At 56.3% G+C, this 19,462-nt stretch overlaps 3 protein-coding genes across 3 annotated transcripts; 2 read left to right on the forward strand and 1 right to left on the reverse strand.

The window, feature by feature from the left end:
• LOC127025717 (uncharacterized) lies at window positions 1-9,616 on the forward strand. Its single transcript, XM_050910805.1, has 7 exons — window positions 1-61; window positions 666-761; window positions 3,457-3,596; window positions 4,700-4,967; window positions 7,862-8,043; window positions 8,639-8,697; window positions 9,466-9,616. Exons 1-7 carry the CDS (start codon window positions 1-3, stop codon window positions 9,614-9,616), a joined length of 957 nt encoding a protein of 318 aa, XP_050766762.1.
• A 1,901-nt stretch (window positions 9,617-11,517) lies between these two features.
• On the forward strand, window positions 11,518-14,033 carry LOC127025643 (bone morphogenetic protein 2-B-like). The gene is made up of 5 exons (XM_050910705.1): window positions 11,518-11,779; window positions 11,897-12,033; window positions 12,461-12,583; window positions 13,054-13,252; window positions 13,627-14,033. The coding sequence occupies exons 1-5, from the start codon at window positions 11,518-11,520 to the stop codon at window positions 14,031-14,033; spliced, it is 1,128 nt and encodes a 375-aa protein (XP_050766662.1).
• A 2,456-nt stretch (window positions 14,034-16,489) lies between these two features.
• Window positions 16,490-19,462, reverse strand: LOC127025644 (potassium voltage-gated channel subfamily V member 2-like). Its single transcript, XM_050910706.1, is given in 3 exon segments — window positions 16,490-16,762; window positions 18,213-19,363; window positions 19,366-19,462. Coding segments are annotated over 3 exon segments (1,521 nt in total).

Genomic DNA, 19,462 nt, shown 5'->3' on the forward strand with positions numbered 1-19,462 from the left:
ATGCAGGACCCACTAGCTGCAGTCTTCTTCGCAGGGCTCTTGCATGCTCCCATCTTTGCTAGTAAGTTCCTTTTTCCTTCTCGCTGCTTTGGCCTCTCGCATAGGAAAGAAAAGGGCTCGTGCGGGTGTGTGGTGCGAGGCTGTGCGCGGGCTTCGTTTGTATCTGATGCTTCTGTATAGGCACAATGTATGTTTTCTACGGTGTTTCCCTGTGAGCAGCACGGAGGATTGTCTGCACTCAGCAAATAATTTGGGGTTTGTCTCAGAGGAAGCTGCTGTGCAGAAATCTTTGGGGAGCTTAGTGCCCGTGAGCTGCTTTGTGCCGTGTGAGATTACTCCCCTTGCCCGAGCTCGCATTGCAGTAACGTGGAAGCAGAAGAGAGCAGCGGACGGATGTCCTAAGATGGAACACTGCTAAACACAGCGTTCTCTTGGAATAATTAAACAGACAGGGTGTTTAGCCCAACTAGCCAGGTCTGAGAGGTCAAATGGTAACGTCGATTTATAACTACTCTAACTCTCTTCCTTGTGCTGAAGCCATTTGGTTCAAGACCGCAGGTGGCCGGAGACTTGTGCTCGGGGCTCAGCGCCTCCTCCCAGCTCAAGCAGGAAAGGTGGTGAACTGTAACTGGGGTAACGCTGGGCTTGGTGGTTTGTGCCTGCAGGTGCCGGAGCCGTCGGCAGGGAGGACGAGCGAGGGAACCTGTTTGCAGAGAGGGGCTGCTGCAGGAGGCAGAGCCATTTCCTCCACGTTGGGCATGGTGAGTTCCCCCCTTGCCCACGAGAAACCCGGATCCTTTAAGCTTCCCCACTGACGCCCTGCCCATCAACCCTCGGATGTTTCTTTATGGTGAAATGATCCTAGTGACTTTTCCCTTAGGGGATTGTCGTGGTTTAACCCCAGCCGGCAGCTAAGCACCACGCAGCCACTCGCTCACTGCCCCCCCACCCCTGGGATGGGGAGAGAATCAGGAAAAAAAAACCTCGTGAGCTGAGATAAAGACAGTTTAATAGGACAGAAAGGAATGAAAAACAATGATAATGATAATAATAATATGACAATAGCAATACTAAAAGAATTAAACTATACAAAGTAAGTGGTGCACAATGCAATTGCTCACCACTCGTTGACCGATGCCCAGTTAGTTCCCGAGCCGCGATCCCCCCTCCCAGTTAACTCCCCCCAGTTTATATACTGGGCATGATGTCATATGGTATGGAATAGCTCTTTGGCCAGTTTGGGTCAGCTGTCCTGGCTGTGTCCCCTCCCAGCTTCTTGTGCCCCTCCAGCCTTCTTGCTGGCTGGGCACGAGAAGCTGAAAAATCCTTGACTTAGTATAAACACTACTTAGCAACAACTAAAAACATCAGTGTGTTATCAACATTCTTTTCCTACCAAATCCAAAACACAGCACTATACCAGCTACTAGGAAGAAAATTAACTCTGTCCTAGCCAAAACCAGGACAGGGATTAAGGACAGAAATATGCTGGGGACTCGTCGCCTAGATAATCCAACACTTAAAGCGTGTTTGGTAGAATAGGAACCGATGAGTAGCCTGGCCCCTAGGTCTGTTCATCTGCATGACGGAGGCTTTATTTTCTGTACCAGTGTGCTGCAATGCGGTTGAATTCTGTGCTTGAATTCTGTGTTTGCCTCTGGTACTACATAAGTTCAGGACTACTGCAGACTTTTGCTTCCCAGGATTAACGTTGGAAGGGCTGTCAGCAAGACAACAGGGTGTCCTGACTTTACTGTGCAGAGAAAGTAGGAAATAGCTCCGTTTGTTCAGCAGAAAAAAAGTCTGTGGCCTTCAGGAGTAGCCTTTGGTCTCAGTTCCCCTTGCAGTGGCAGCAAGGCTACATAAAATGAGCTTCAGCTGATTTTAGCACAGATATGTGAAAATGGCTTTAAACTACTGTATAGCCGAAAGTCTGGGGTGTCTTAGGGTTTTTTCAGTGCATGAGAGCAGTCCTTGTACAAATTTAGCCGTTAGTGTTTGCAAAGTATCAGGTTCTTATGTGAACGGTAGGAATTATAGAATGATCATATCCAAATTAAGAACTATCACAAGCAGTGACAGCTTGTCATCTCCAGAGGAAACAACTTTAGGAGAGTAAATACTGATGAAAATAGTAAAAATAGTAATAGGTAGTGATAAAAATAATAAACACGGCCTGTATCACTGCCAGGATGGGAGAGCAGGGGCTAACAGTGTCTTCAGCTGGCAAAGTGTCCTTTGCGAAGTGAGGAGCTGTCTGTGCCCTTGCTGTGGGTGAGGAGCATCCGCAGGGATCGCACCGGGGAATGGCTGATACACTGCAAATTGCTGCCTGGCTTACTGCTGGCTCCCGTCCCTGGGCAAAGAAATCCTCAGGCAGCTAGCAGCAGCTGTAACCCAAACGTGAGTTTAAAATGTCCCTACGTATTTCCTGGTGTCGTGCAGCGTGGTGATGGTGGCAGTCTCTCGCACTGACACTGAAGATCAGTTTTTAAATTAACGCAAAATTAAAGTTTTACAGCACACACTGGGTCTGCAACTCCGGCAGGTTAAAGCAAATGAATTATAGTGGTGTTGAACTACTCAGTGGGCGCTTTTAAGGCCAGTTTTCTTCCCTATTACATGATAAAATGAGGATTTACATCAATCAACCCTTTGAGTAAGGACAGCGCTATTGGGGAAAAATAGCTCGTTTTAGAAGGATTTCCAGAAGGAACAGCCGTTAGCCAATAACCACCGATATTTTGCAAACTGAAAATACAGCAGAGTAAACGGATCTAACCCTGGATGCCGTGGTGCCGTGTCTCCCCTGTCCCCACACCCGTTCCCACCTTCCCGTCCTCTGCCAGTAGTGCTAATGTGGCAATGCAGCGGGTTTGGGGAGCTGTGGAATTGGGATTTGGCGGCGGGGGTGGGCAGATTTGTTTTCAGCTCGCACAGCTCCATGAACAGGTTCCTCGGGCTCTAGGCAGGGAGAGCTGGGTTTCTCTTTCTGCCCTGAATCCGCTCGGTGCTCAGGCTTGTTCAGTGTGTTCAAGGTCTGCAGCTCAGCGACAGCTGAGCATTCACATTTTCCCGTTGCTAGTCAATGTTTTCATCTCTTCTCACCCCATCCTTCATGAGCTCACTAATGAAAATAAAACCTGTTGTTTCCTAATGAATTTTTAATTGCATTCTTTTTATTCTGTAGTGCACTTACTAGTCGATTATGAAATGTTTTACTTCTGGTCTGCAAACACAGTAGACGCGTTGGCAGTGCTAGTGAAGGGCTTTCTCTCTGGGATTTCCGCAGGTGCTCGGGCTGAAGGAATCTCCCTCCCAGGCAGACTTCCCAGGGGCGGACCATGTCTTTTTGTTCAGTGTTTGTGTTGTACTCGGCCCTGGTTTGAGCTTGGGCCTCCCCAGCATCACGCAAATAGCGAGGAGTAATCCTTTTGTCAATCTTGTGTTTCACAGATGTCTCTGGCAGTCCTCTCAGCATGGACGTTGGAAAGTGCCGGTCCAGCTGCCTGTCCCAGCGGATCAGCTCCCCCCACCCCGGCCTCCTGGGGCTCTCCAGACACTCCTCCATGCTCGATTTCCTTAGAAGCAAGAAGGTGAGAAAAGTGTGTTTGTGTCATCCCGGTGGCAGGAGCAGTTGGGTCTGGGTGAAGGTCACACACTGGTGCCTGGGGCTGTGATTTTATACATGTTTTAAAATACCTGGTTTGGGCTTCTGCGTTGCAGAAAACCCGTCACTGAGCCTCTTGTCCTCCCTTAGCCAGCAAGCAGTGAATTAGGCAGGCTAGACAAATGGAAACTATCCAGCAGTGCTGGATACCTCGTGGCAGAGGAGGGGCCGGAGCTGGGCTGAAGGGCTATCCCAGCACCTACCCGGCTGCTCCAGGCAGCATCCAAGCGTATTTCTGTCCTCCCCCAGCCCAGCAGCAAGACCAACTCTTTCAGCCACATTTGCTGTACGTGAGAGCCGGTGTCCTATATGTAGAGGGGTTGGAGGCCTTTTTCTGCCTGGTTGAGCAAAACTGGCAGGACCCGTGATTTCACGACGAATATCTGGCCTTTGAGGTGCTTATGTCATTCCCTTATCACACGCCATGTGTCACTCCTAGGAGGGATTAGAAGGAGCCTGTGCATTTGGGGAAACAGCTATGCACAGGCTGCGATGCTCTCCTCATCCCAGGAGAGCTGACATTGCCTAAAGTCCCATCTCCACCAGGATAACTAACCCTGGAGAGGGAACAGAAACAAGCTCTGCAGGGTGCTGCGCGTGTGTGTGTCCTGTGAGTGTTCGTCTGGGGGGCTGTAACTGTGAAAAATCTGGTTGCCACTTGTCCCACTCTTGTCACCACTGTGGCACCGCTGGTGCAACATCTTCCAGGCGGGCAGGTCCGCATTCGTTCCCCAGAGCTGTCATCACGCTGACCCTCCAGATCAGGAGCCTGGGGTGATACGAGGACTGCTTTAGCCAGTACAGTTCAGCTGATTGTAGCGGGGTTTTGGGGAATAAACAGTTTTGATACCAATGTGTCACTGGGAAGGGCAGCACCACAGCAACGCAGTGCTGCCGTGCAGGGAGAACGGAGTAAAAGCCGAGTCAGTTCTAGGTCAGAAGAGGTTTTTCTCAGGGAGCTGATGCTGGAAGTTGTTCTCCGTGACGTGTTTTTACCAGTGTATATGCCACTTGCCCTGTTCCGTGCAGCTGCAGGTCAGGCGCCCCGACTCGCCGCTGCGGCCGGGAGCCCTGCGCTCCTGCCCTGCGGGTTCCTGCTGCGAGCCTGCCCGCGTGCACGTGGAGCGGCTCCTGCTCTTTGAAGGCGTTCGGGAGGTGGAGGTGGTCGACGGCTGTCACTGCGGCACGTGCCCCGAGGAATGTCTCCGTCTCCCAGCTCTGAAAACCTTCTTTCCAGACTCTCCCTGGGAGGTCACGGTCGACGTGGGGAGATGCTCTGACCCAACCTACGGTGCAGGTATGGGACCGATGGAGAGCTCCCCTCCCTCCAGGAATACGGGGACGAGCCCTCCTGTGTGACCAGCGCCAACGTCAGAGCTCAGAGCGTGATCTAACAACGCTCCGGTCTGCTGCGCAAACCACCTTTGCCTTAGGTGGGAATGGGATTGTATTTTACGCTGTCGGGCTTTGGGTTTTCTTTTCCTTTCTGTTGCTGGGCCCTTAAAGCACAGGTCTGCAGGTGAAATGGTAATTCTCTGCCCCTGTGCATGGTACGAGGATGGAAATACAACCACCTCGTGTTACGGGGAAGTGTCCTCTAACCAGAGATCACAGAATTGGAGTAACCCAGGCTGGGAGGGACCTTGGGGGTCTCCGCTCCAACCCCCCCACTCAAAGCAAGAAAAACAACCTGATGATAAAAGCTCGACCGAAAACAGACCACTTACTTAGCAACCACTCAAAAATGGAGTTTCCTTTCTGACGGTCTGAAATGCCCTTTCATCTCAGCACCAGGGAACTACACTGATGTTTCAAAAATCACTTGGAAATGGAAACTCCAAACTAAATCGTTCCAGACAGGTCAAAACCTTCCACTGGGATAAAGCTGAACTGGTTCGTCCTGAACTGGTGTGCTGTCCTGTGAGTTCACACATAAAATAACCCGAGAGTCACATCAGTGAAGATGAGCTGATCTGTTTTTATCAGAATGGAAAGTCGTGTTGAAATGATTTTCCACAACTACTTGATAAAATCAGTTCTCCTGGAATTTGTGGATGGCATTTTATTGGCATTTCTGCATCTAAAACCATCCCGTTAAAACCTTCCCGGCAGCTCCCGTGACACGGCCATACAGCAGCCACTAGAGAGGGACAGAGGCCAATGCGAGTCCTAATGTGAGCCTGAAAAGCAGCGAAGGGGCCTGAGCTAGAGAGCGGCTGGGGAAGCCAGATGGGTGGCAGAGAAAACAAACCCCCAAGGGGCTCTGCTTGCGGATGTGTGTCCCATCCTCCGGGAGCTGGAGGAGGCTCGGCACCCAGGCATCCGTGCTCCCGCAGCCCTGCCGCTTGTGTAATCCGGCTGCAAGACACAGCAAGTGGAAAAGAACATTAGGCAGTGTGAAGTGCTTTTTTCCAGAGGTGGGAGAATCAGCATTTACTTCCCAGACGTGTGAGTGGAAGGTGCTGGACGATGCTCTTGTCCCCAGGGTGGCTAATGGACGGTGGCTCATTCAGTGATAATGGCCCAGGGCTGGGAAATGTGGACTCGCTCCCAGCTTTGCTTCTGCCCTAGGGCGGGTCTCGGCACTTTCCTTCTGGATTTTCCCCTGTAAAGTCAGGCTGACACTTTCAGTGTCATGTTAAAGACTGGCAATGTCAAAGGAGCGGGGGGGCCTGGAGAAGGATGTTAAAATCTCACCCAGAAATACTGGCTTCCAGAAATCAGTTGTCATTTTGTCCCCCTCTTAAGGCATCCCAGAGAGATTTGCTTTCAGAAAAGGCTTTTCCCTCTCCTGAAAACACAGCCCCATCCTGGAACAAAGGAATCTCCTCCAGCAGCTGATGAACTAGCTGGGAGGGGGCAGGAAACTCTCACAACCGTTTTAAAGCCAGGAACCAAACACAAACCCTGAAGGACCCGCACCCGAGGGCTGGGACAGGGCACAACTAGGTCCTGTTTAGAGCCAAAACCCAAGACTGACTTAGTCATCCTTCTTCTCCTCCTCTAGCTCATGCAACGGAGATTTTAATCCTAATTTACTTGGTGAGGGAGAGAAAAGGTGGGAGATTTAGCAGATAAACTGTTTCTGTCTACACAGGACTGAGCCAGGCAGGACAGTCTGTGCCGCTTGCCTTCCAAGTGGACATGAGTTATTGCTGGAGGAGCCTCTCTCTCTCCTCTCCGGCTGCTGAGCCCCTGCCTGGGCCAGCCGGGACCTGCCACGGAGGCGGCGTGTCCTGGCCTGGAGGTGACACAGCAGCAAAGATGGGGGCTTTTGGCATGTCCTCCCAAAGCCCCGCTTCGCCCTGCTCTCTGCACGGCTTCCTTAACAGTCAGACTAGGTATGTCAAAGCCAAGCATAAGGGTTTTTTTGCCCTGGGAATTTTTCTTTGAGTTAAAGCTTGAATAGGGAAAGAAAAGGCAAAGGAGCACTCGGTCCTGCGCCCCTAGAACCAGGGCCATCGCCTGCCTTCCCTTCCCTCCCCTCTTGTGCCAGCCTTCTTCCATCCCACGACGCGGGGAGGGCAGATGAAATAACTCGTGCTGACATGGGGAGATGCCGCCTCCATCGCCCCAGCCCCAGCCGGCTCATCTGCTTGCATGGAGAGCTGAGAGCCCAGCCCAAAGGAAATCCTTTGGAGGTGCCCGGGGGAATATGTCTCCAGGAGAGCCGGTGACACCGGCTCCAGCATCCGAGAAGCCCGCGCAGGGCACAGCCCGCTGGCAAATCCAGAGAGAAATGCTGAATGAGTAAATGTTAAATAATGTTCCCCAGCTCGCTGGTGCGGAGCACGTCTCTGGAAAAAGCGCTGCCATTAATATTTTATGTTCAAAGACCTTTTTTTCTCAAAGATAATGTGTAATAGCTCAAGCTGTCTCCCCAGAGATGGGGCTTTCACAGGGTCAGGTGCAGGATTCACAACTTGCACCCAGAATAACCTCTCTTTGCCCTGTGGCCTGAAACTGAGATGGAGGCACAAAACCTGTTGCTGAGGCCCTGAGCTGGTGAAGGAATGAGCCCCAAACTCTCAGCTGGGGACCCTCACACAGAAAACGGCACTTTCCATGCCGGGTGCTGGACGCCGGAGCCTGACGCTGCGTCTGTGCCGCACGGCAGACCCCCGGTGAAGATGCTGCGGCCACAGCGGCCTCAGATGCAGCCCCAGATTCAATTTCCTTGTTTCCTTGCAGACGGACTTTTCTGCATGCCCACAAAGTTCAACACCGCTCTAGTCAAAAACCCACAAGGTGGGGAGGTGGTTCGGACGTTGGAGAACTGCGAAATGAAGGAAAAATGCTATCGCGTTTCCCAGGTGGAATATTATTACGAAGTTGTGCGCAGCTCTGCAGGACACAGGGAGGAACGTCTCAAGGTTGGTTTCCCGTGGCTTGGCCTCCTCTCTGGTGGGCTCAGCTGTGCTGTGGGGCCCACGCGTGGGGTTTGAACAGCCGGGTGGGTGCTCTGACATGGGCGGCTTCACCCTGGTAGAGCTAAGCACACCCTGGCAACAAGCTATAGTGGTAAAAATCTCACATTTACATTATCTTGTGCTATAAAATGTATTTTACTGCCACTAATTTGCGTATACATCAGTGCCATAAAGTAACAAATGGCCTTTTCTTTGGGGTGAGGATTTCTTTAAAAAATAATTAAGGGAGCAGTGAGATATTTATTTTAAAGATTATTTAATCATTAAGTAAGTCTGAAGCTCAGTTCAACAGAGACTCTACTCTCTACTTCAGCATACCTTTGTGCACAGGCACCTCTGACTCAAAAAACACTGGTGTGCCCCCAAAATACTTCTCCTTACAAGCTTGGCCTCGCTGCTGCCCTTTCTCAGGGGCCTACGTTCAGCCTGAGGAGGGAGGGTGGGCGGTGGGCGCAGGGACAGGCGGCCGGTCCCCTGGGGTGTCCCCAGTGGGGTGCTGCGGGGGATTTTCACGCCTTTGTTTTGCAAATCTTTGCAGGAAATTGATGTGGGAAGGTGCTTGGGCAGCTGCTCCTCGGGGGACCCCTGCTTGCTTAGGTAAGCACAGCTGCCGGGATCTGGCCCTTCTCGCTCCCGGGCACATCCGCACACATTCAGACGCAGGTCTGAGCTCTTCCCATTCCTCTCAAGTAATACATCTGCTGCTCCCGGGACAGGACCTGGGAGGGTAACACGGGAGCGGATTTTGGGCAGCACCCACAGCTCACCCTCTGGGCTGTGTCTAACCACGTAGGGACAAAGGTGAAGCAGAGCAGTGTTTGCAGCGGTGCTACAGCAGCACACTGCTCCGTTGCTTCAAGGGATGAAGAATAACCTGCCGACGATGATGCCGCCGAATTCGGCCCCTTGGGCAGCTGGTTATGGAGCTTGTGGTCCCCCATGATAGCAGACACAGATGGGTCCCGACAGTGGCTTTCTCCAGCCTGGGATGTGCCATTCCTGCCGCTCGCCTGCTGGCAATGCCGTGGGGCAGGAGGAGGAGGAGGAGGAGGGGGATGCTGTGGGGCAGAGTGGGTCCAGACAGTTGTTTCAGGCCGGGGGGCAGCGCTTTGTGTTGCTTGCAGACACAGAAACATGGAGAATGCAAAGGGAAGCAAATCAGACCACAAAGAAAGAAATAACCCCTGCTTTGCACAGGCAGAGAGGGAGGAGATGGTTCACCGAGTTACACCAGGAGTAAGGAATAGATGCGGCCAGAAGAAAGCTGCCTCCCTTCTCCCCCACCCTGGTCCGGGGCATCTGCCCTTTTTCCAGGTGATGAAACGTGGGGGCCAGGGGATGTACTGGGTTTGTCTCTAACTGCAGGGAATCACAAGGCGGAGAGAAATGTCTGGTTTGGGCAGAAGCCGCCTCCAGCCGCTGTGCCCCTCACCGGTACGACGTACACACGTTCAGGAGCCGCCGAGACCACGTTCGCACCGTCGTTGCCATCCGGCAGTGCAAGTGCAGGGGGTAGTGGGGCTGGGGAGCTGCAGGTGGGGCTCCTGCAAGACCCCCGCCAGACTGTCTGTAGTATATGTAAATGAGAGAAGGCTATTTTTTGAATAAAAGCTATTTTAAACAGCGCTTGTATAAATGAACCCTCTCCAAAATGTTTTGCGGCTTGTAAAATAAACATCATGGGCAATTCGCAGCTCCTTGGGGCTCTGCTGTGCAGCTCCATGGCCCCTCCGTCCGCCCAAGCACCCCAGGAGGATGCAGCGTGGAGGGATACAGCCGTTTGGCACGGGCCGGGGGTTGCGCAGCCATGGCTGCTCCCATGTACGAAATGTGGAGCAGGAGTTGGAGGGGAGAGGGAAACAGGTAGGTAGGCATGTTGGGGCAGAGATGTCCCCTCTGCAGGCAGCCCCAGTTATCCTGCAGGACATGCCGCTGCCGCTGGTGAGCTGGGAAGGGGAAGGAAAGGATCCAGAGGATACGAATAGCTTCCTCTATTAATTAACTCAAGCCTGTCATTGCCTCCCTGCCTGTTCTGGATAATTAACAGCCCTTTCACCCGCCAAGCATTGCGTTAGAATAAATTATAGACACCAACTGGGCAAGTAGCCTTCGGCTTGTCTCCTATGGCGTTGGCCTGGAAGTGCTTCGGCCGGGTGCCTGCGGGGCCGGGGATCACCGCTCAGTCCCTGCCGGCAGACAGACAGATGGACGGTGCTGGCTCCGCTCCCGTACCTTCCCCTCTCCGTGCCAAGCCTCCCAGAGAGCCCACACCCATGGGCCTCATTCACGGGGGGTTTCCCTGTTCCCTGTAAGATCTAACAGGCTTTTCTAATCCTGCTCTTTTTATCTGATGCACTGGCGGGTATTGTATGATGCTTATTTTTTCTGTTCAATGACGTGGCATTAAAACAAATGGCAAATGTAAAGAGTCCAAGTGTCCTGTGTCAACACATCCACCTTCACCAACCCGGTTTCTCTGTGACTGGGGAATAAGAGCAAAAGAATTGGCTTTTATCCCGTCATCCAGAGTCCATGGGGTTCTCATGATAAGTCATTAATATCGCGCATTCAGGAATTAGCAGCAAATGCCTTTTAATCCCCAGGAAGCCAATTGGCTACTTTTAAAAAAAACAAAAAAAAGCTTAATTTCGGTTTGGTTCCTCTTGCTGCTGAGTTACTGCCACAGCCCAGGGCCCAGCAGCGCTGCGGACGGAAGCTGCAGCCCTGGGGCTGCCGGTTCTCCACTGGAAACCCGCTTTGCACCGTGGTCTCGGCTCACCGGGCTCCTTTGCACAGGCGTTGCAGCGGGGAGCGTGGGGGATGCGCAGCCTGGGCTGCCCCTGCTGTGTGAAGGGTCCCCGGGCACCCCACTCTGCACGCTTGACAGGGACATGGGATGGGGACGTCGGTGTGACACCGAGCCGCCCGAGGCTCCTCACTCCCGGCAGCGGCCGCGGTGCAGGGCGGCATGAGCTGCTGCAGCAGGACAGGGATGGGAATGGGATGCTCATCCAGCCCGCTGGCCTGTCGGGGGGGGGGGCTGCATTCCTCCACACAAAGGTCCTCCTGTTTGTCCCATTAGTGCCATCATTAAAAACCAGTTAGTCTCCTACGGAGAGCAAATGCAGCCCAGCCAAGGCCTGGCCGAGGGGCTGCGTGGCCCCAGACCCCCGTGTCCCCTGCCAGCCCCGGAGAGTGCTGGGGTGAGCCGTCCTCCCCTCCTGCTTGTGTACTGGGGCGAGTTGGTGCAGGGCGCCCAGGAGCCCAGCTTCGCACCTTGTTAGCACAGCAATTAGCTCTCTTTACCCTCCTGATTGCTCTTCTGCATATTTGACTCCAATCCATCTTTCCAGCCAGTTATAAATGCAGCGCTGGGGAGACAGGGGGGAGTCGAGCTAGGGCAGGGACAGCAGAGCCATGCTGGGGACCATCCTGCTGCTGCTGGCCCTGGCCAAGCCGGCGTGCCCGAATCTGGCCGGTGCGGCGAGCCGGCGGGCTGAGGCGCTCAAGAGGCTCCTGGAAGTCTTTGGCATGGAAGACCCTCCGCCCCCCCCAGCTCACTTCAAGCAGCCACCCCAGTACATGGTGGATCTATTCAACACTGTCGCCAACGCGGATGGTGTCACCAAGAACCCCGACATCCTGGAGGGCAACACGGTCCGCAGCTTCTTGGATAAAAGTAAGGGCGGGGAGTCCCCGCGGTGCTGGGGACGGGGCTGCGGGAAGGGGCCAAGCGCGGCGGGCGGAGGTGCCGCCCCCGGTTTGGCTCTGCTTCTCAACCCGTCCTGTCCTCCAGATCACGGTGAGAAGATGCGGTTCCTCTTCGTCCTCTCCAGCGTGGCCAAGAACGAGAAGATCCTGACAGCAGAGCTGCATCTCTTCCGCCTCTGGCCGAGGGCCACCGACGGGCCCAAAAGGCACCACTTCTGCCAGGTGAGGAGGGGGACAGGACGGGGACGAGGATGGGGACAGGATGGGCATGGGAGTGGGGACAGGATGGGGATGGGGGTGGGGGTGGGGACAGGGATGGGAACAGGGATGTGCCCCAGCCTGTGCCCGGGAATGCCACTGGCACGCTGCGGTCACTCGCCTGCAGCCAGAGCACGGCCCGGCTCTGTGAAATCCATAACACTGAACGTTGCCGCGTTGCACAGAGAATCACGATGATTTAACTACGGCGGGTTCTTAAATATCATTCTGGTTTGTGCACACACCAGCCAAGGCACCTGCGGATTGTGACAAATCCAAGCTGACAACTGCCCCGTCTCCCACCTTTTTTTTTTCCCCAGTAGCTATGTCCAGGGTCTTTCCCCTCAGGCAGGACACGCTGGCGGTAACCGCCTTTTGCTGCCTTCCCCAGGTCAGCGTCTACCAAGTGCTGGAGAAGAGCGAGCCGGATGGCCCCGGGGGAAAGAAGCTGCTGGCAGCCAGGCTCGTCCCGCTGCAGGGCTCGGGCTGGGAGGTCTTCGCCATCACGCAGGCCGTGAGTTGCTTTTCCCCTGGTTCGGGTGGCACAGAGGGAACCCTGGGGGTTTGCGTGCAGGAGGTTTTTTGAACCCATTTCACCCCCAGCAGCCTTTCGGGCTCCAGTGCAATTTCCTATCTGTAGACCGTGCAGCAACATGGCGGGGGGGATACAGCCTTTGGGAGGGGGGGTAAGAGCCCTGCCAAGAGCCCCGGGGGGCTGCCCCATCCTGCCCCGCACCGGACCCACTGCTCCCCAGGTAACGCCAGCGCTGGCTCCTGCCGCGATGTCCCCTGTGCCGCAGCCCCGGAGCAGCGCAGCCCCTTCCCAGGGCTGGGAGACCGAGGGTGGCCACAGGGGGTCCCGGTTCACGCCGCCCCGCTGCTGACAGGGCGCCGGGTCTGCTGGCCTGGCACCTGCCATGGGGACACCAGCACGGCGCCTGTCCCAGCCTGCGGCACCGCGGTGACACCGGTTTGGTTCCCCAGGTTCGCGACTGGACCGAAGATGAAAGCAGCAACCAGGGTTTGCTGGTGATGGTCCAGGGCCTGGGCGGGAGCCCGCTCGATCCCTCACCGCTGCAGTTCGCGTCCGGCAGGGACCACCACGAGAGCAAGAAGCCCATGTTGGTCCTGTTCACGGATGACGGGCGCCGGGGAGCGTCCCTGCCCATGGCCAGCTTCCCAGGTGGGTCCCATGTGCCCACCGGTCCCTCGGTGCTGCCATGCCCTCGCCCATGGGGCATTGGGGTGCTCCCCGCACGTGGGCTCCTTCAAATCCAAAGCTCCTTCTCCAGCCAAGGGGAGAGGCTGTCTCGTTTCTGGTTTAGTCTGTGCAGGGGTGCAGGCTTGCAGATCTGGATTTTGCTTGCCCTGAGTGCGGCCATGGGGCTGTGAGGTTATCACCTCCTGGTGGCTCTGCCTGGGCTGGTGACAGGTTGTGGCCGAAGGGCTTGCTGCACCAGGCGGCTGTGGGGAGGGGTGGCCGGGGGGCTGCGCCACATTCTCCCTCCTCCCAGGCTCGTGCAATGGCTAATGGCCTCGGGTGCTCCTTTCTGGCAGATTTACAGCCTCAGGCTCCCGTTCTCCCCGCCAAGATGTCGGTGCCCAAGCTGACCGGGCCACGCAGCACGCGCTCGCTGGACCGGCTCCAGCCCTGCCAGCGGCATCCCTTGTCCGTGGACTTCGAGGAGATTGGCTGGTCCGGCTGGATCATCTCGCCTCGGGGGTACAACGCCTACCACTGCAAGGGCTCCTGCCCCTTCCCGCTGGGCGAGAACATGCGGCCGACGAACCATGCCACCGTGCAGTCCATCATCAACGCCCTCAAGCTGAGCGAGGGCGTCAGCAGCCCCTGCTGTGTGCCCGACAAGCTCTACTCCATCAACCTCCTCTACTTTGATGATGACGAGAACGTGGTCCTCAAGCAGTATGACGACATGGTGGCTGGGAGCTGCGGCTGCCACTGATGCAGGAGGAGCAGGAAGGTGGAAACACCGCCGCGGCGGAGGCTGCTCCCACTCCCTCCAGAGCATCTCTGCGGGGGGTCTGTCCCATAAAACCCTCTAAGAGACCGGGGAGAGCAAAGCAAGAGGGTGCCTGGCTCTGCCCCGGGGGGTGTCACCCCCCGGTAGTGCCCGGGAAGGCTCAGGGCCGAGCTCTGATTAAATCGACCTGAATGAACCCATGCGACTCGGCAGCCCCAGGGCAACAGCTCCATTTCGGGGTGCCCTGCATGGGGATGCAGGTTTCCTTGCCCGTGCGGAGGTTTCCCGCAGACTGTACTATATGTATATAGCAAGAGCACTAATATATGACAGAAACCACCTGTACAGTGTCCTGTAAATGTCTGTACATTTCTGCATTGTTGTGACTTGTAAAATGAATTCAGAGGAACTATTAAAAGCGCCGTTCTCTGAGGGGCTGCTTGTGGGACTGCTGCCCCGGACGGGGCTGGCCGAGGGCGAGCAAACACCCTGCGCGCATAGGGAGGGGTGGTGCAAGCAGAGAGATGAAGATTCAGCCGCAGCGCAGTCTCCAGGGTGGGGGGGAGGTTCGGTTGCTGAGCCCCGTTCCTTGGAAGCTGAACGATCTCAGGATCCATCAGCCAGCCCGCAATGGGGGGCGGGGGGGGGGATCCCCAAGCAGGCAATGGGGGCACGTGGGGGGATGCGGTGACAGGGTCTGGGGTTGAGTGGGAATGTAGAGGTGCCCAGAGGTGATGCTGCCGGGGCGGGTGGGTGGTGGGGAAGGACGGCTTGGGTGAAGATGGCCGGAGCAGGCTGTGCCATGCCCAGAGAGAAGGTTCCTTGTGGAAGAGAAATGGGGTAGAAAACGGAGCTGACCAATGTTGTGGGGTCGGGTCGGTGCTGGGGAGGTGTACAGCGGGCGGGTGTCAGTTTGGGTACTGGGGAGCGGATGTAGGTGCTGGGGGTCAGGGCAGGGGTCCCTGTCTCACACCCGCTGGCACAGCCCCCTTGCCCCCTGCGGTCCAGGACTCAGTGGGAGCGTGGCTGTCCCTGCCAGAGGGCTCAGCCCCTCCAAGCCTCTTTCCAACAGTTCCCAACAGCAGTGGCTTAACTGTGGTCCCAGGCTGACACCAGGACCCCACCAGCAGCTCTTCATCTCCAAGCCCAGCAAGTGATCAAATCCCACCCTGGCCTGGCGGGCACGAGTCTCCTCCCGCCGCTCACCCGAAAGCAGCACCGTCAGCTGTTGGCCCTTCCCCACCACTGGCTGCCCTGCAGCCTGGGGTCCCTCTCCCCATCCCACCCAGGGAAAGGGTGAATCCCCCCCTAGAAGCCCATTGACTAGATACGGTCCCACACCGGAGGGCAAATCCTTCCCCTGTGCCCCACAGACGTGTCCCCCACTGCTCCCCACTGCCACCGGGATGTGAACAGAGGGCAGAGCCAGCTGGCACATCCTGAGCACATGCAGATGTCCCAGCTCCTCTTCCACCCAGGGCCAGGCACCTCATCCCAAAACCAACATGCAGACAGGCTCACCTGCGTCCCACGAGAGCCCTGTCCTCCCATCGATAGGCAGGAGAGGCGGTTGTGAGCCCTGGGGAGACATCCCCTCCTCACCCCCGAATCACGAGCAGTTTACTGAATTACACGAAGTGGCTGGCCAATAATCCAAGACAATGAATGGTTTCGGCCTGGTTTATTAAATGCCTGTTCCTGGGGATGCTCTGGCTACCAGCTCTGCACCCCCAGGCTGCCCGCAGTTCCCATCGCAGCAGCATCCCGAGCCAGGACCGTGCCCCCAGGCTCCCAGGGCGGGGGGAAGGAAAGTGGGTTTGGCCGGAAGGACGCACGGCTGCAGCCTTTTCTGCGGGCCTTCACCCAAATCCCCGTGCTGGACTCAGCCTGGACTGAACGTCTGCTCGGCTGGGAAGGAGTCATGGGGTGCTGGGCCACTGCCGGGCGGCGGGGGCCCTGTGTATGTCCCACTCAACCCGGGAGCAGAGCAGCGCCTGCGCAGGTGTCACACTGGGACATCGTGGGTGTCCACTTCTACCATCCTCAGAAAGGTTCAGCCCTATGCATCCCACTGCTCGCTCCCTGTGCCCTCAGGGTGTCCCATGCCCCAGACCATGACAGACAGCCATCCTGCCTTGGCTGTACCGCGTGCTCTTTAGCTGGTCCTTTCCTGACCGCTCTGCAGGACAGCAGGGTCCAGCACGCAATATTGAGGAAGGTCAAAACACAGTCACGGGCATGTTTCATCCCTCCAAACAGCCCGAGCTGGCAGCGGCACCCGTACAGGAGCAGACCCCCTCAGACGCTGCTGTGACTTGCTGCTCGCTGCCCGAGTTGTGGAGCCTCCCTAGGGGACAGGACCTGCTGGAGGGACGGCCAGGCTGGAGGGCAGGAGGCATCATGGCAGAGGGGGAGTCCAGGGAGCAAAGGGCCGGTGGTCAGCGGTGACAGCGGGGCTCGGCTCTGCAGCACTCTGACAGCTTCCGCAGGACTCGCTCCTTCAAGCGGATCCTCCTGGAGAGCTTGAGCGAGTGGCTGGTCTCGTTCTCATGGGCCTTCAGCTTGGCATAGTAGTCAGAAAACTTGTTGTAGAGGATGGAGATGGGCATGCCGTTGAGGATGATGCCAAAGGAGATGCAGGCAAACGCCACCATCCTGCCGAGCACCGTGTCCGGTACAGTGTCTCCGTAGCCCACAGTGGAGAGGCTGACCTGGGCGAGGAAGGGAAAGGATAAAATCCTACGTGAACAAGCCCAGCAGACCCTGCTTGCTGGTGCTGGGACCCACCTCCCTCTGCCCCTGTGTGGGAGCCGGGTGTCACCGGGGATCGGCACTGCACCGCGGCTGCAGCCAGCTCGGCTGTCCCTGCTCCAGCAGCCTGCAGAGCCAGGGCTCAGCTCCCCAGGCTGCACCCGGCAGGCTTGGATTGCCCAAGGAAAGGGCTGGATGAGGCCCCAACGGCAGAGACCGGAGGCAAGCCTCCCTGCTCCCTCCTCCCCTTCGCGTGTGTCTCTTCAAAAGCAGCTGGACATGGCCGAGCTGAACTTTCCCCAGCAGCCAGACTGTCTGCTGGAGCTTCCTGCCCCCACGGAGCAGCGGCTCCGGTGCTTCCTGGCTGTAAACTGCCCGGTCCCACAGGAACGAAGCTTCTCGGACCCTCCCTGCAAGGGAAGCAGAGGCACTGCCCAGGAATGCACCCGGAGGAGCTGAGTTTGGATGACGGGAGCAGGACTGGGGGGAGAGGGTGAGAGCTGAGGCAGAGAGGTTTGGGCTTTGCGCGGAGCCATGCTGACCGGGGACAGGGTCAGCCTGTGACGTTTAAATACTCAAATCTGGTGATTTTGCTAAGTGCTTTTGCTAAGTGATTTTGCACTTCCTCGAGGAGGGATGAATTTGAAGCAGGCAGCCTGTGGTGGCCAAGGGGGATTATAACAGCAGAAGTCACCTGTGGGATCATTTCATCCGTAAATCAAAATGCCCTCGTAACCCTTGGCTCTCAAGTGCTTTAGCTGCTCCTCACCTCGGGAGTAATCCCACGTTTATTCTAGTGCTTGGCTCAGCAGAGCTGCCGGCTCCCAGCACGAGCAGGGCAGCAAACGAGGGCTCCTGTCCCCGGCTGCAGCACACCCCAGTCTGTGTCCTCTCTCAGGACACGGGCTGAGGCACGGTGTGGCCACCTTTCCTTGGTTCCCGCATGCAGCCCTGGCTCCCCCGGCTCAGCCCCACAAGCTCTGACCCCCTCACATCTCCTGAGCCCAGCCGGGCTGCAATGCTGCACAAGCCTCAGGCTGGCCCAGGCAGCTGTCCCCATGCCCGCGGGTCTGAACCACGTCTGCCCAACCCTTGGGTCCCATGACAGATAAAGCCTGGGCTGAGTTACAGCCTCCTTGTCACTAACCCAGGCCTGGAGGTTCCCAGGCCACCACCTCTGTCCCACCATCCCACCCCAGCACCGGCTTTTGAGCCGCTGAGCTTAGTCCAAATCTCGGATTTCTTTTCTCAGAGCACGCAGGGCTCTGGGTTTCCCACCATTACTGAGCTGGTGGGAAGACTGGGCCCCTTCCTGGCCAGCAGCAGCGGTGAATCCCTCGAGCACTAGGGCAGCCCCTTCCCACAGAGCCCCAGCGCACCCCTCTCTGGAAGAAGATGCTCACACCTTACCGCTGCCCACCACCATGCGTAGGGGATACTGGTGAAGTTGGTGCCTGGGACATCATGTTCCACTGAGTGCATGAGAGCGGAGAAGGTGAAGACCCCCATGGCGATGAAGAGGAGGAGGCAGCAAACCTGCTGGTAGCACTGGCGCATGGTGAAGCCGAAGGCCCGGAGGCCGGTGGAGTGGCGTGCCAGCTTGAGGATGCGGAAGATCCTCATGAGCTTGATGATCTTGAGGACTTTGCCCAGCTTGCTCACATTCTCCACCTTGTGCAGTTCCTCATGGTAAAGCGTGTCTCCTTCATCCAGATTTTCAAAGAGGATCTGGATGTAGAAGGGCAGGATGGCCACCAGGTCTACAGCATTAAAGGCTGCCCGCAAAAAGTTCTTGAAGCTGGAGGAGGATATGAGCCGCATGAGGTATTCAGAGGTGAAGAAGATGGCACAGATCATCTCCAGCTGCTCCATCCACACCTTCCCTGTCTTGTGTTTCATCTCCTCCACTGTGCTCAGTGTCATGCCCACGATGGAGATAAGCACAAAGAAGCTCGACATGACAGCAATGATCTTGGCTGCGACAGAAGAGTACGGGTTCTCAATGAGGTTCCAGATCATCTTCCGAAACCGTCCCAGAAATTTGCCCTCAAACTGCTCCGCTGAGTCCAGGGGCTCCAGTTCTGCCTCCAGCTCCTTCTGTATTTTCAGGTACTCGCTGAGTTCATCTTGCTTTTCCTCAAACAGGATCCGGCAGCAGCGTTGGGAGTATTTCAGATGGATTCCCCAGTACTTGATTTCCTCCACAAAGTTACTGGGGCACATCTCATCCATTATCCACAGGACCCCGCTGCGGTAGAAGTGGAAGATGTAGTGGAAAATTGAAGGATCTCTGTCAAAGAAGTACTCATTCTTCTGCACTGAGTAGTCATCGCAGAGCTGCAGCTTCTTCGTAGGGTCGGTATAAAGGGCCAGCTTCCCAAGCCTGGTGATGGGATAGCGGGCCGCTACCTTGTAAGCTATCTGGAACAATTTGCCACCCACGTTAATGTTGAGGAAGTGCTTGTTCCTTTGGATGCCAGTCTTGCTTTTCTCCTGGTTTCTGTCCGTCATGTTCTGCATGGAGCTCCATTGCTTTACCAGGCTGTCCTGTGCAAACGGATATGGACCTCCTCTTCCTCGGGTGTCCGGCAGCGGCCCCAGCGATCCCCTATCTTCAGGCTGGCAGAGAGACTTGCGTGCCTCGTCCCCAGCTGCCTCAT

The sequence above is a fragment of the Gymnogyps californianus genome, chromosome 24 (genome assembly GCF_018139145.2).
Source record: "Gymnogyps californianus isolate 813 chromosome 24, ASM1813914v2, whole genome shotgun sequence".
In the NCBI taxonomy this organism is placed as follows: domain Eukaryota; kingdom Metazoa; phylum Chordata; class Aves; order Accipitriformes; family Cathartidae; genus Gymnogyps; species Gymnogyps californianus.

Bases quoted from the DNA above. Each gene is read 5' to 3' on its own strand.
- LOC127025643 (XM_050910705.1), top strand. From the start codon at position 11,518: ATGCTGGGGACCATCCTGCTGCTGCTGGCCCTGGCCAAGCCGGCGTGC. The intron at 11,780-11,896 runs GTAAGGGCGGGG...CCTGTCCTCCAG, and splicing joins CCGCAGCTTCTTGGATAAAA to ATCACGGTGAGAAGATGCGG. The intron at 12,584-13,053 runs GTGAGTTGCTTT...TTGGTTCCCCAG, and splicing joins TCTTCGCCATCACGCAGGCC to GTTCGCGACTGGACCGAAGA.
- LOC127025717 (XM_050910805.1), top strand. From the start codon at position 1: ATGCAGGACCCACTAGCTGCAGTCTTCTTCGCAGGGCTCTTGCATGCT. The intron at 3,597-4,699 runs GTGAGAAAAGTG...TGTTCCGTGCAG, and splicing joins ATTTCCTTAGAAGCAAGAAG to CTGCAGGTCAGGCGCCCCGA. The intron at 8,044-8,638 runs GTTGGTTTCCCG...AAATCTTTGCAG, and splicing joins ACAGGGAGGAACGTCTCAAG to GAAATTGATGTGGGAAGGTG.